Source organism: Sceloporus occidentalis, unplaced genomic scaffold (genome assembly GCF_023333645.1).
Source record: "Sceloporus occidentalis isolate IW3139 unplaced genomic scaffold, rSceOcc1.0.p SCAF_2, whole genome shotgun sequence".
In the NCBI taxonomy this organism is placed as follows: domain Eukaryota; kingdom Metazoa; phylum Chordata; class Lepidosauria; order Squamata; family Phrynosomatidae; genus Sceloporus; species Sceloporus occidentalis.
The window spans coordinates 81,029,952-81,045,709 of record NW_028316982.1 but is presented as its reverse complement, the minus strand read 5'-3'; the positions used below and the strand labels follow the sequence as shown (position 1 = coordinate 81,045,709).

The following is a 15,758-nucleotide window of genomic DNA, read 5'->3' as shown; positions in this document are numbered from 1 at the left end:
GAAGGAAAGCAAGTTGCCAGGGAGGGGACTGGGCCAAGGGCAGCCATAGCAGCTCTTTAAACCGGTTAGAAAAGAAGAGTCCTCTGCTGTCATCCCAATTCCCCTTTTTGGCAGCTTGTCACCCTTTTGCCTCCTGTGTGTGTGCGCATGTAATGTGTGCCATCATAGAATCATAGAGTTGGAAGAGACCACAAGGGCCATCCAGTCCAACCCCCTGCCATGCAGGAAATCACAATCAAAGCATCCCCAACAGATGGCCATCCAGCCTCCGTTTGAAGACCTCCAAGGAAGGAGACTCCACTACACTCCGGGGGAGTTTGTTCCACTGTCGAACAGCCTTTACTGTCAGGAAGTTCCTCCTAATGTTGAGGTGGAATCTCTTTTCCTGGAGCTTGCATCCATTGCTCCGGGTCCTAGTCTCTGGAGCAGCAGAAAACAAGCTTGCTCCCTCCTCAATATGACATCCCTTCAAATATTTAAACAGGGCTATCATATCACCTCTTAATCTTCTCTTCTCCAGGCTAAACATCCCCAGCTCCCTAAGTCGTTCCTCGTAGGGCATGGTTTCCAGACCTTTCACCATTTTAGTCGCCCTCCTTTGGACACGCACCAGTTTCTCAATGTCCTTTTTGAATTGTGGTGCCCAGAACTGGACACAATATTCCAGGTGGGGCCTGTGAGCTTCTCTCCTCGCTTTAATTCTTGTCTGGCTCTTTGCTATGGAATTCTGGGAGTTGTTTGCTTGCTTTTGTGTGGTGCTCCAAACAGAGGAGCTTTTGTGGGTTCCTTCCTGGAGGGAAGGAGGAGAAGGTCCTGGGCATCCCTGCCATCCCTGCCTCCTGCAGGCTGCCAGCACAGGAGCCCCACTGGACATGACACCAGAGCCCCCCCCCCCCCCGCAGAAGCAGCCAGACCCTCTCCCTCTTGCTCTCTGCCCTGGCCCCCTCTTTCCCTCTCTCTTTCTCTCTCTTTCCCTCCTTTCCTCTTCTCTCCCTTGTCCCAACTTTCCTCCCTTCCCTCCCTCCCTCCTTCTTTCCCCCCTCACACACACACACACCCCTTCCCTCACTGCAGTCGCTCGCCTGCCTGCCTCCCTGCCTCCCTGCCTGTCATTCTTTCAGCCAATCAGGAGATGGAGGAATGAGAGAACGGATTTGAGAACGGATAAGAATACCGCACAGACCTCTGTTGGAACGTTCTCATCACGTTACAGCTCGCTGGGAACACATTCATTCCGTCCCCTCCTGGAACACATGTAGAACACATTTAGAACGTTCTCAGAACCCGATTGGAACACATACGTGCAGTATTCTTAAATGTGTTCCGTTCTCATCACGTTCTGAGAACGTTCTCAGAACGCAGTGCGGTATTCTTCTTTCAGTTTTTCCAAAATACTGTTGCAATGCCAATGTGTCGGTCGTCAAACCCAGGATTCCTTAGAGTGTTTGGAATTGGAGCCTTCAGGTATGATAGCATCCTGGAAGTTTAAATAGAAAACCTAGCAGTTCTCTTTTGTGATAGTGCACCACAGGCATTAAAGTCTTGCAGATCCTGTCAGTGAAATCCCAGAAGTAAGCCTTGAGACTTTTAGAAGGGGTATGTGAAGAATGGAAGGGCCTATAAGGGGAAGGATTTCAGCAGTCTGGGGCCCAGACAGCCAAGGAGGGAGCCCATGAATTTCTGATGGTGCCCTCCCTCAAAAACAACAACAGCAACTGCCCTAGCCCCCTTCCATTGCATTATTGCACTGGTGGCACAGTGTTTAAATGCCTGTACTGCAGCCACTCGCTCACAAACCATAAGGTTGCTAGTTCAGTACCAGCCAAGGGCTCAAGCTTGACTCAGGCTTGCATCCTTCCGAGGTCACTAAAATGAGTACCAAGTTTGTTGAGGACAATTAGCTTACACTTTGTAAACCGCTTAGGGAGTGCTTAAGTGCACTGATAAGTGATATAGAAATGTACTTGCTGCTATTGCTATTTTACAAAGGTTTGCAAACATGTAGCTCTTCAGGTATTTTCTTGGCTTTTTACTGGGATCTGTCTATTTTTCCTGTGAAACACATGGATCATTTCACCCTGTGAAATGGGGTGTATTCACTTAAGACGTCTGATTGTTGATCACATAGCTCATACTGACATTGCAACTAGGAAGGGCAACGTTTTGTTATCTAGCATATATTTACTATGTCCTTCAGGTTCAAATTTGACAAGTTCCTTTTTACAACCACCCATTTAGAATGTATCCTCACAAATCAGGACGACAGAAACAACAGGAAAGGACTCTGTTCATATTTTGTAATAACCATGTTTTTCTACAAAGAAGGAAAAGCTACAACTTCATAGTGTCATTTTCTACCATTATCTTTATTGAAAGACTTAATCCTTAATTTTCGGTGACGACACCCCCCTACCAGGCCTGAAAACAATCTAGGAAAGCCTAACTGAACTCAGCTGGGAGATATGGAAGGCTGGGAAACATTGGCCGGGAAGTGAAGACCCCCCCCCCCCCCAGCTCATTGTCTGCTGTTTATATTATTATGCTAGTCCTAAACCCCAAATCTGGTCTCGGCAGTTTTTACAGTGCCCAGACCTGATTTGGGGTTTCCACCCCTTGTCCTGCATTAAAAAGACTTGCCTTTTGCTCAAGGTTTTCCAGAAAACATGGTGACAACTGCTAACTCCCTTCCCAGACAGTCCCTGCAAGCATCCCTGTCCTGCGGGTGTGAGTTGCTCTGAGGTCAAAATGAGGCTTGATGCCTTGTTCTGACCTCAGAGCAACTTGTGCCCACAGTGGTGTTGCCCACTGTCATCCCTCCCAATTTGCAGGGGATCCATTCCAGACCCTCACAAATCCAGAAAAATGCTGATATTCAAATGGCAATTGATTTCATTGGCGATGTGCTCCAGCACACGTGCCATTTTGTCCCTCCCCGCTTACCGTCCGTGAATGAGAGAGACCGCAGACTCCAAGTCCACGAATTGAGAGGGATGATTGTGTGTGTGTGTGTGTGTGTGTGTGTATAATACACACACACACACACACACACATGTATTTGCCATTTTGTAAAAGAAACACTGTTTCCTTACTCCATTGTGTTTAAAGACTTGAGCATCCATGGATTTTAGTATCCATGGTGGGTCCTGGAACCCAATACCGGCGGACACCCAGGGCCCACTATACAAAGTTAAACATGGTCCACAAGCCATCACTAGGAGACCAATATGGAGAGGATCAACATGATCAGTCCCTGCTTGCCACCCAGTGGGAGGAGCCAACCCAAAGGTTCTGGAATGCCCTCCAGAACATGCAGGAAAAGGATGTAGTGGCGACCATGGCAACCAGGGTCTCCTCCACCTCATTCAGAGGCCATCGGGCAGAGGAACCACCTTTGCCTCCCGGTCACTTGGAGAGTTGAGCTCCATCTGACAAGGACTGTAGGAAGAGCCTGAGTGGTGGTTTCATTGTGGAACTATGCCCAAAGGAAGGCGGGCTAACCCCAGCACAGCAAGGGATGGCATCTGGGTAGGGTGATCTTTCAGAAAGAACCTCTGAGTAGTTGTATGGGTCCTAAGTGGGAGAGGAGAAAGCTAACCTGAAAGATGGATCTGTGAGGGACAAACGAATAACATCATATCTAGTCTTGCCATCTGTCCCTTTTGTAAAACAGTCAGTCCTATCCAACAATTCTTTATCCATGGATTCAACTATCCACAGCATGAAAACATTCCAAAAATATATAAATTCCACACAGCAAACCTTGATTTTGCCATTTTATATAAGAGATACCATCTTACTGGACCAGTGTTCTTCAAACTTTGTTCCTCCGGGTGTTTTGAACCTCAGCTCCCAAACTGACCTAGCCAATTTGGTCAACAATCAGGAATTCTGGGAGCTGAAGTTCCAAACATCTGGAGGAGCAAGATTTAGGAACCACTGTATATAATTTAGACCATGTATATAATGGGACTTGAGCATCCATGGCTTTTGGTGTCCACAGCGGATCCTAGAACCAAACCTAAGCCAAGGCCCACTGTATTTCTTGTGTCATAATACTGAAGCAGCTGTTTGCTTAAATAAGGAACAGGTTGCAACCACCATCAGATAAACTTATTTTAACTTACATCAGTGGTACTGTTTCAAACAGGGCTGTTCGGTTAGCCTGCACCAGGTATACTGTATTGCTCCTGTCACACCGGTAATCTGAAAATTATCACCTTGTTTCCAAACTAAGAAAGGGTTTTTTTTGTGTGTATATCAGTGGGTTTTTTGGACTATGTGGACATGTTCTAGAAGTGTTTGTTTCTGATGTTTCACCATCATCTGTGGTTGGCATCTTCAGAGAATGCTGGCATGGAAGTGAATGGGGTACACACACACACACACACACACACACACACACACACACACACTGTGTGAGCCTGGATGGGAGGAGTAATTTCCATGTTAATTTGTGTATTATCTAAGGTAAAAATCCATTATTTAATCCCTATTACTAGCCTATATGATGTAGGCTGCAGCTGCACTTAAATGAAGGCTGCATCTGCACTGTAGAAATAATCCAGTTTGAAACCACTTTAACTGCCATAGCTCCATCCTCTGGAAGCCCGGCATTTGTAGTTTGTTGTGGCACCAGAGCTCTCCAACAGAACAGGCTGAATGTCTCACAAAACTATAATTCCTATCATTCCATAGCACTGAGCCATGGCAGTTAAAGTGGTGTCAAACTGGATTATTTCTGCAGTGTAGATGCAGCCAGAGTGATTTGAATTTGGATGTCCACATCCACAAAGTTAAGTGAATAACCTTGGTCCAGTCTTTCTCTCAGCCTAACCTACCTCACAGAGCTATTGAGAGAATGGAAGCGAGGGAGAAAAAAGGTATGCTACCCTGAATTTCTTGGAAGGAGTACAGGATGTAAATATATTATGAAATAATCTGGATTAAGTTATATAGGCTGCTGCCACACTACAAAAATAAAGCAGTTTGACACTGCTTTAACTTCCATGGCTCAGTCCTATGGAATTCTGGAATTTGTAGTTGGATGGGGCACCAGAGTTCTCTCACCAAATATCTCACGAAACTACAGATCCCAGAATTCCATAGTATTTAATTTTTAAAAAGCATGTTTTCCAGGCTCTGAGATTTTCTGTTTCATCCTGAAGCTCAGAACAGCTTGTTACAATAAAATGCAAAGCATTTCTGGTAAAGTCGATGCTCTTACCTTCAGAAAGAAACTGTTTTTGTTGTTGTTAAGACTTCTTTCCTACTAGCTTCAACTGTTTCCATAATGGCCATCATAGGGCTTGAACATGTTTGCTATTTGTTATTACACTTTTGTGACTTTTATTCTTTTCATCCAGTTATATTATTGACATACTACATAAACTCTGGAAGCATGGATTGTTTTCTATTTGGTTTTCTTCTGTTTATTGGGTGAAAACATAGTAAAAAATATAGTCAAATCTTGCTTCTTAATAAAGCCTCTAGGTGTTGCTCTAATACAAATAATACAAAATCAAGTCTTGCCTTTGAATTATGTTTTCTTTTTGTCTGTGCTTTTCTTAATATTTTATTTTCTTTAGTTTTCACAGCATGAAAACCTTCAAATATTCCCCGAATCTCTTACAGCTACTATGCAAAAACAGATATTAAATCCAGAAGCAACTCGTCAAATTGACAACAGATTGCCCCAGATGTATAAAGTTCGGGAGAAGGTACCTAAATTTTCTTGAGTTTATTTGTGTCAATTTAGTCCATGCACTTTTGTGATTGCCACTTCATTTAAAAAAAAATTATAAATGTGTGCCCATAGTTTAAATCTTGCCAAGATCTTGTGCATTTTTAAGCATTATTACTTGCATATACTACAGCGCAACAGTAAATGTATTCTAGAATTACTCATTTGGGTACCTTAATGATTTTTTTCTCCATCCCCCCCCCCTCTTTTTTTTTTGTCAGCAGCATATAATAAAATTGTAATTTTCTCATATAGGGCCATTTTTAATTTTGTTATTTTTCCTTCATTAATTCTGGTCTAGCAAGTTATGCAAGTCTGTCTGTCATCATACTGCACTCTGGATCTGATGAATCTTATACATCATACTACATACTACATGCTGGATCTAAACATCATAATAATAATAATAATAATAATGATGATGATGATGATGATGTTCTTCCTGATTAATAGATTTTGCCATCCTGATCACATTCTGATGTTGCTATCCACAGATGTCCAGGTTTTCATTTGTGAAATGTTGGAGGATATGTATTATTATTATTATTGTTGTTGTTGTTGTTGTTGTTGTTATTAAACATAGCCTCCAACACTTCACGAATGAAAACCCAGACATCTGTGGCCAAGCAACATCAGAGGGTGAGCAAGATGGCAAAATCTATTAATAAGGAAGAACATATAAGCTAGGAGATGCTGTAGCAGTTTGCTTTTGCCTGGGCCTCCTCGGAAAGGCAAGATTCCATTCCCCTGTCCCTCTGTGAGCCAACTGAATGCAATTTTTTCCACTTTTTTGTTTTTGTTTTTTTGCATAGTTTCTCCTGTGGGAGGACAGATCAATCAGGACTATCTTTACCAAATCAGGACAGTTGAAGGGTGTCTTTCATGCCTGTTTAATATGGCCTGTGACATCCTCGTGGTTGTTCTATGACAACAATATTCCTAGGTCCACTGTAGAAATAATTTTCAGGGTGACTATTTTAACTTGTGTTCCACAAGTATTATTTTGCTTTTGCTTCTGCTGTTCGGAAAGCACAGAACTGTACAGGCATTAAGCTAGCTTTAATACTATCATTATGTGATAACATTATGCTGTCAAAGCTGTCTATGGGGTGAAGCTGATGGCCTGTCAGGAGCGGCCAGAGGTCCCTTTGGCTGCGATCCTACTGGGACCATAGTGATTGCACAGCCTGCTTCCAAAGTAGGCCACCATTGTGGTCCCAAGCTGGCCATCACCAGGAGCTGGAATTTTCCCGCTCCTTTTTCTGGCAGCTTCAGGCCATCTTTGGAGGCCTCGGAGCGGCTTCCAGCCACTTTGGGGGTGTATATCTTTTGAAAGCATTTAGGGCCTATAACAATTCTTAAAGTTTTGTAATAAGTAAGCTGTATATGGAAATATGACATTATTTAATGTAACATAATTTAACTTTCACTCACAAAAATGTTTCCTTAAATCATATAGATTAATCAGCTTTCTTTCCTGTACATAAATAGTAAAATACGACCAAAATACATGATGCTACATTAATGTAAGCAGATTGGTGCAATGCTGCTTTTTTGTGGGCCAGTCAGATCAACACTGCATTGATCCACTGGACCAGCCACTTGTCCCCAGTGCTGCCACTGATGTTACCTCACTGGCAAGAGCCTTGCCATCACTGTCAATTCTGCTGAGTTCAGAAAGGGCACCCAGACATGATCAATACAGAGGTGACTCCTCTTCCCACTTCTTGTTGGTTGCAAGAACACCCCATTCTGACCTCAGAAGAAGTGATGGAGCTAGCCAGGGAGCCGCTTTGCTGGCAAGACAGCAGTGATGGCAGCTCCAAAGAGGAGCCATTCCCTTTCCTGCAGTGCAGAGCACAGAGTAAGAGAGATGGTCCTTCGTTTGCTGTCTGAAAAAATGTTTTAGGCTGAATCAAACCTGATCTGGCTGTCCAGACAGCCAAGAGAACTGGAGGCACTCTAGAATTTCCAGGAAACTCTGTAGCAAACTGTGTATTCTGTTAAAATGGATTAATAACTTAAAACAGCAGTTTTGCTGAGGGTGTGGCTGCATGCCATCTGGACATATTGAGGAGAGTCCAGTGTGTATTGTCAGTGTAGACAAGTCTACGGCTATCACAAAAAAATGGAAGGACTGTAGATATTTTTTAGTTGACGGATTATTGTGAAGTTCTTTTTTCTCTTTTTGCAAATATTGCAGATCTGATTAGTTAGCTGGGGAGAGAGGGCTAGCTGCACCTAGCCTTTCTAGTCTTTCTTTGAGGATTCTTATTGTGTTTGAGTTCTCTCCCTTTTCATCTGTAAAACCTCAAGCTCTTTATGTGCCACCCTAAAACAATATTTCTTCCAAATATCTTCTAATCAACACATTCCTAACACTTCATTTCTGGAAGAAAAAAAATGGCTGGAAATTTGCTTTCTAAATTTATTGAATGAGTGGATTAAGAAAAGTTGAAGACAGTTGTTTAACATCAGGGCTTATTCCAATATATATATCTACACCGGCAATTTTCTGTTCTTGATCCCTGTTTCTAAGTGGCTTCTCTCTTCTTCACTTCCATTTTACACATCGGAAGGAAAATGAGAAATACACCTTATACATAAATTCTAAGGACTGACTGATGAATAGAAAAACTGGCTTGTGAAGCAAAGCTATTGCAAGACTAGGAAAAACCTCTAGTCCAGTGATGGTGAACCTTTTACAGACTGAGTGCCCAAAGTGCAATCCAGACCCCACTTATTTATTGCAAAGTGCCACGTCCCTCTGGCTTTCTAGTAAAAAACTCTGGCAAACTCTGTGCTAGGGTGACAGCCTGTGTGCCCACAGAGAGGGCTCTGAGGTTCGCCATCACTGCTCTAGTCTGTATGTATTTAGAACAGAATCTAAAAATTGTCTTGAAACTCTTGAAATGTCGAACAGCCCTTACTGTCAGGAAGTTCTTCCTAATGTTGAGGTGGAATCTCTTTTCCTGTATTGGACCTGGATGAGTTCAAAAGGGAGAAGTGTTTGGATAGCTCTCCTGAGCTCTCCTCATTGTGTGCAGCGATCATGCAGACTAGCCAGTGGTTGCTGCAGATTGAGCTAACCCAAAGGTAAGCTGGATGTGTAGATGTGACCCTTGACATAGCTATACACGCCTAGGATTTGTTTTTAAATATTTCTTTTGAAAAGAAGTACCCCCTCTCCAATGTCAAACAACCTGTGTATGAAAGTCCCCTCAGTTTTTTAAAAAATGTTAGATATGTGATGTAGAGTAGGGAGTCCTTTTCTATTAATATAACAACAAATCTCCCTTGGGCATATGGAACTATTTTCCCAATTCTTTGCATCCCAGGTTATGTATGTATCAAATTTACTTACTCATGGATCAATAAAATTCAGCTGTACTTGAAATCATTTCTGTGACTGCAGCAACAGTAAGAACAATGCAATGCAATAAAGGAAATGCTGTTGTGCTCCCTCCAAGCAAGTTAATTAATCTCACAGTTAGAATGGTTCCTCATAGGGGGAGATTAGAAGCTGTCAGCTGCTACCCACAACCAGTTTCTGGTTGCTTTTAAACCGAAGAAAAGCCTTCTCCAGCAGTTACTCCAAAATTGTTGAAGTGAAGCAAACTCTCTCAAACTGTGCTCCTGTGAGATCATATACCACCTAATGGGATCTTGCTCATTCTGACATGCCAGTTTTACTCTGTCATGAAAAGAATATATTACTCATAGGAATATTTCTCGATTATATGAAGAACACAAACGAATGAATACAGTAACCATTAAAGCCAAATCAGACCACAGTTGACAAATGGCTTACTAGCCTATTTTAAACAGTGGCCAAAATTGACAGATGGGTTTACACTGAAGTTTTTAATGCCCTTCTGTAGCCCCGTCTTCTCTTTTTCCCTATGTCTAAAATGTGCTTGCAATTGCTGTGAGTTAAGCATTAACATAAAGCAGATTGAAAACCATTTTTAAAAATTAATATAAAGAGTATCTGCATTATGGATTTTTTCATCACAGGACACAATGTTTTATGTAATTCAGGTTGCACTGCTATGTATAAGCCACACTGAAATGAATGGGGCTTACATCTGCATCAATTTGTATAGGATTCTGCTGCTGTCAATCCATTTTGTTTTATGCTTATATTTTATTCTGTTTATTCTGTTCTTCTGTGACTTCTGATTTGTAGTTCTTTTTATTGTATGTTATTCTATTGTTTTGTTTGTTTGTTTGTTTTACTTCTCTATAAACTGCTCTGAGAGCTTAGGCTGAAGAGTGGTTAATAAATCCTGTAATCAAATAAAAAAGTACAGAAGTCAAGGCAATCTGTGCAGCACAGATTTAAAGTAGCCCATATTTGTGTTTTCCCTTTTTCATTATTTGTTGATCTGTTTCATTATGGTAATGTATCATTCTCCCACTCCTGTAAAGGTTAGGCTAACAATTCCAGGTTAAGAATATCACAAAACAGTTTACCTGTTTGCAATCTGTAGCTTAGTATTTGCAATAGTTATTCCAATTATATGCAAATGTTGTCAATTTTATGCAGCTAAATACAAAAATCACCTTTGCCCTTCTAATTCTTGATGATTATTCAGAATACTGAAAATTTTCCATCTGGAAAAGCCTACAGAATGGGTATTTGTTGTTGCTAACTTCTGTCAAGTCATCTTTGACTTATGAATGAGACATGTCCAAGGTGCCCTGTCATCAGCAGCTCTATTCAGGTCTTGCAGACTCAGGGCTATGGCTTTCTTGATTGAATCTATCCATCTGGAATGTGGTAACACTCTTCTACTGTCTTCTGCCTTACTAAGCTTTGTCTTTTCTAGTAAGCCATGCATTCTCATGATATGGCCAAAGTACAACAGTTTCAGTTTGGTCATGGAACTCCATTTATGGTTTCCACCCAGCCACTGAACACAACATCACTGTACTAATGTCTGTGTGAAAGGAGTCAATTTTGCAAGGGAGAGAACTGCCTACACAAGGAGGGAGGAACACTACAAGAGCATTTGCATAGGAACCTCTTGAAACCTCATTGAGAAACAGAATTCTAGTAGGAGGCAGAATATGTGGATTCTGGAAGAATTTATCTTTTGTGGCAAAGGTGAGGGATCTGTAGACCTCTAGATGTTGTTGGAGCTGCAACTCTCTTTAACCCTAGCTAGCATACCCAGGGATGAGAGATCATGAGAGCTACACTTCAAGAACATCTGGAAAGCCACGTGTTCCCCATTCGTGGTTATGGGAACCCTGCCAGAAGAAATATATGATTAGACATAAATCGCATTAGTAACTGGATATGGGAGTGTGGGGCACAAAGTAGATCTGGCCCTTCAGTTCATGATAGATTTTCAATAGAGCCTTTGTTTTGCATTTAGATTTTTTGAATGTTTGTTCTTTATTTAAGTTTTAGAATTAAATATTTTGCAGCAGAAGATGCAATACGTGGCTATTTGGTACTCTCTAAGTGTATTATAAATTATGAGCCTTAAATTATAAGTGCCTACTTCTTTATTTGCATTTTGTTAGGGCTGAGGGAGAGGCCTGGCTTTCACTTGACTGGATTACAGAAAATCTTTAGAGACTAGTTTTCTTTGCTATTACTTAATTCAAGGGACCAGAACGTGGAAACGAAAAGTAATAAAATTTAACATGTGTTCACATGCTTTCTAGATTTGGGACTTAGCCATTTTAAACATATAGTTCTGTAATTTGATATAATATATAGCATCTTCTCAGTGGGTGGCACTGAGCTCATAAATCTCAGGTTGAGTCAATTATGAGTTTCCTTTTGAAGTTCAGCTTTTATTAGCTGTGGATTCAGTAGTGAGTCACTAAAAGAAATCTTGATATTGGTCTAGTAATTTGTTTCCATATAAATAAAGTTTATCTGATTCAAAAGTTTGAGTGCTTATGTAAGTGTGTAGATAATTGGTAGAGATTAAATTCTCTTATGACTTCAGAGTAAAATGTAAACAATCTGTATTCTGAATGCTTACAAAAGAGCATGTGGCATCTAAGAACATCTGTATGGATTTCATAAAATATGAAAACTATATTTCTGTTTCACACACATAATTTTTCTTATTTTTCATTTTAGAAACCAGTAAATACATTCCCATTTTCAGTCCATGACAATAGACATTGCTTGCTGAATGTAGGAGAATATTTAGACTCTGTAAGTATTCAGTTTTATGCTTTTTTAAAAGAATGGTTGTCCAGTTCTTTATGGCTGCTAAACATCTTACAATTCACCAATTTCTCACTTTTGAAATATCCTTTTTCCAGATGACAGCTGAATTAATTACAGACACATTCAAATTATTTGACTGGCTTGTCTGAGAAACTGACACTTAAAAGAAACAGATAAGAGATATAGCAAGCTTCTGAATCTTTATGCAAGGCTAAGGTTTAACAACTTCTTAGCCATCTCTTGTTATGTTTCTTCAACATAGCCAAATGTTTGGAAATTTTCTCTCTCTACTACACTAATATTGGGCTTTTACACACAATTTCATTCATACTACAGGTCCTTGAATCTGTAAACATAAGAACAAGGGCAGTATAAAGTGGACCCTTGTTATACACTGGGGGATTTGGTTCCAAGATCCCCCATGGATAACAAAATCTGTGGATGCTCAAGTCCTATTAAATATAATGACATAGCAAAATGGTGTCCCTTGTAAAAAATGGAAAATCAAGGTTTGATATTTGAAATTTATACTTTTTTTGAACATTTTCAAACCGTGGATGCTTAAATCCGTGTATAAAAATCCATGTACAAGAAGAGCCGACAGTATGTTGACTTTTATGGCATATTAGGAAATCATTCAAATGTTGCCAGGGCTGATGCTAGAAATCTCACTTATGACATGGATGAAGAAAAAAGTCTGAGTCTAAAATCTTTGTCATACCAAGTTCCATGAAACAAAATAGCAATTTTCTGGGAAAAACTCAAGGATGTTAGAGCTGAGTGTAAATATTACATTTGGGCATAACTAGCTATATTAGTAAATGAGCTATTACAAAATTAGTTATTTGGATTCTAGAACAATAATAATAAATCTCAAGAGTTTATTTGGGAAATGCCTGAGATATGTGATGAATCAAGTCCAAACCTTACTTCAGTCTTTGTTTTGTTCCCATTAAATTGGTCACTTTAGTCCAAAACACACTGCAGAAATAAGTAGTTTGAGACCGCTTTAACCTGGATAAATGCTAGGGAATTTGAGGAACTGTAGTTTTGTGAGAAACTTAGCCTTCTCTATCAGAGAGCTCTGGTGCCACAATAAACTACAATTCCCAGAATTCCATAGCACTGAGCCAGGGCAGTTAAAGTGATCTCAGACTGGGTTATTTCTGCAGTGTGTTTTGAATGTCTATGATCAAACAGATGTATTTGGATAACAGAAATGACATACAAGCAGTTTTAATTATGATTTAATTATGATATAGACATTGCCATCCAGTCTAACATTGATTTACAAAATCAAGAAGTTGTTTAATGGGTGCCTTACGCTACAGGTAATGAAATATTGATCAGCACTTCTTTACACATTTCAAGCGAAACAGGTACAAAATTGTATAAATAGTGTGTTCTTGTATCTACTCCATAATGAATAAGCCAAGCAACTATATTTTTTCCACCTTCAAAAGGTGTCACCAGCTTTTATTTCCTTCTCCCTATATTTCTGTGATGTACATATTTTTGCTGCAGATGTATTAGTGTATTTGCTTCTGCTGTATATCAATAAGGATAACGTCAAAATATCAATGTTTATAGACTATTATCAATAGCCTGTCACATACACTGTTTTGTGACATAATACAGACTATTGTTAGGTATTTAAAATAAAACACTCTGAAGTGTATGTTTATTTCTACTTTTTTTTAGGGGCTGGGACTAAAGAAATTTCAACAAGAGACATATCAACACAATTCACAGAACTACCTTTTTTTGGCTCATGAACCCATGAATTGTACTAGCCAACGTACAATTTATCAAACTTCATTTATCCAGTATCCAAATATTAAGCCACCGCTTGTGGGGCGATTTCCCAAAAGCCATGTAGAAAGGTCTATTCTGAAGTCTGCTTTGAAGTCTGAGACTGAGAAGGAGTGCATGTGGTTTGCAAAAGGCTATGCAGATTCTAATAATCTACCTTCTGTCAAGCCTGAGAAAAGCTCTGTCTCTGGGCCTGAGCAACCTTTACCTGCAGAGCAAGTGACAGAATGTAAAGAGTATTCAAAAGAAATTACAGTTTGAATTTACAGTTTACTTTTTCAAGTTTAGCAAATGTTACCCTGATTATTGTACTCCCCCCCCCCCCATTTTTCTAGTTAATGAAATTATTTTAAGAACCTTCATGGCATTAAAGCAAATGGAATTGAATGAGTAGCTGGATTTATACAGCTGTGTTATTAAAGGGGCAGCATACACAAAAAAAGACAAAGAAATTTTATGTTGCTTTCAATATAAAATTATACCCCCACCAGTAAACATAAAGGATTTTTAAAGCATGTAGCGGCTTAGACTACATGCTTCTTTATGTCAATCTATTCAACAGCCTACGTTTATGCATTGGGTGTAGCCCATGTCTTCCCCTTGCCAGAAAGAGATGTGTGGAGAAAGACAGTCTATGCTTGATTATCTTTAAGGGCATTTGTCAGCTTGGAAATCAATATTTACTCCTGGGGAGGGGAACCTATGGCCTTCCAGATGCTGGATTCCAGTTTCCATTAGTCCCATTTAGCCTGACCCACGGTGAGATGAGGGATCAGGAAGTCACATTAATCAACATCTGAAGGGCCAAACATTTTCCCCATCCTGCTTTACTCCTTCCATTATTAGTTTACATATAAAGGATAGCTTTAGTAGTTGAGGTTCCCAAATATTTCTAAGGAGACTTATCCAGTGGGATCTAGTATCTCTTTCAATTGTTAGAAAGACATCTGACAATTTTAATTTATTCTGTAACATGAAAGCTCTATAAATGTATGTCATATTGCAGAATATTGTAGATATGTAGCAGTGTATAAAATACAGATCACATCCCCAGAGTGTCTTGTGGTTTGTTTGTTTGTTTTTGTTTTACAGTTTTGGATGGGAGTGCTACATTAATCAATTTTGCTGAATTGGCACCAATATCTACTAGTTGCTGTTGATGGATCTCACCTATTCTTCTTAATTTCTTAAATGATTGATGGATGGTATAATGCTCCTACCTCTTATTCCACTAAATTTAAAGTTCTGCCTAAATCTCCACTGCCACCGTATGTGACAACTTCCACAAATCTTACTGTTATGACCAAAAGTGAGGGCTTTCTCTTATCCCTACCTCTGCCGACAATCTAAGAACCTCCGTCAGTCACACTGCTGTGGCCACCAACCATGCATGATCCTTGTGTGGGATATTATGCAGCTTCTATCCTTACTAAACACCAGCTCTCTCTATTAACTGCTGCCACCACAGATACCATGTCAGAATCCAGTCTTTATATATAATAATAATAATAATAATAATAATAATTTGTTTTATTTATATACCGCTATTCCAAAGATCATAGCGGTGAACAGCAAGTAAGCTAATTAGCAAGTAAGCTAATGTGCCCCCAACAGTCTGGGTACTCATTTTAGCGACCTCGGAAGGATGCAAGCCTGAGTCGAGCTTGGGCCCTTTTGCTCTTCTTGAACTCGCAACCTAGTGGTTTCGAGTGAATGGCTGCAGTACAGGCATTTAACCACTGCGCCACCAGGGGTCCTATATATTTCCCAAACCAAAAGCATATTCGCTGGGGTTTGATTCCATGACCCCCATGGATAACAAAATCTGTGCATTCTGAAGTCCCATTAAATACAATAAAATGATAAAATGTTGCCCCTTATATAAAATGGCAAAATTAAGCCTTACCTTTTGGAATTTATACATTTTAATATATTTACAAGCCATGGATGGTTGGATCTGTGCTTAAAGAATCCGTGGATATGAAGGGATGACCATAATACAAAAAC

General features: G+C 40.0%; 1 protein-coding gene across 2 annotated transcripts; it reads left to right on the top strand.

Moving 5' to 3' along the window:
* The first annotated feature begins 1,336 nt into the window (after window positions 1-1,336).
* On the top strand, window positions 1,337-14,750 carry TEX36 (testis expressed 36). 2 transcript variants are annotated; one of them, XM_089507829.1, is made up of 4 exons: window positions 1,337-1,464; window positions 5,586-5,717; window positions 11,847-11,924; window positions 13,641-14,750. In XM_089507829.1, the coding sequence occupies exons 2-4, from the start codon at window positions 5,637-5,639 to the stop codon at window positions 14,010-14,012; spliced, it is 531 nt and encodes a 176-aa protein (XP_089363955.1). In that variant the 5' UTR covers window positions 1,337-1,464; window positions 5,586-5,636; the 3' UTR covers window positions 14,013-14,750. The 2 variants fall into 2 exon arrangements, with proteins under 2 accessions (XP_089363955.1, XP_089363954.1); XM_089507828.1 differs by lacking the exon at window positions 1,337-1,464 and adding an exon at window positions 3,396-3,525.
* Window positions 14,751-15,758: the final 1,008 nt, after the last annotated feature.

Excerpts from the sequence above, each read along its gene's own strand:
- TEX36 (XM_089507828.1), top strand. The coding sequence starts at position 3,475 with ATGCCCAAAGGAAGGCGGGCTAACCCCAGCACAGCAAGGGATGGCATC. Across the intron at positions 5,718-11,846 it reads TGTATAAAGTTCGGGAGAAG|AAACCAGTAAATACATTCCC; the intron begins GTACCTAAATTT and ends TTTTCATTTTAG. Across the intron at positions 11,925-13,640 it reads TAGGAGAATATTTAGACTCT|GGGCTGGGACTAAAGAAATT; the intron begins GTAAGTATTCAG and ends ACTTTTTTTTAG.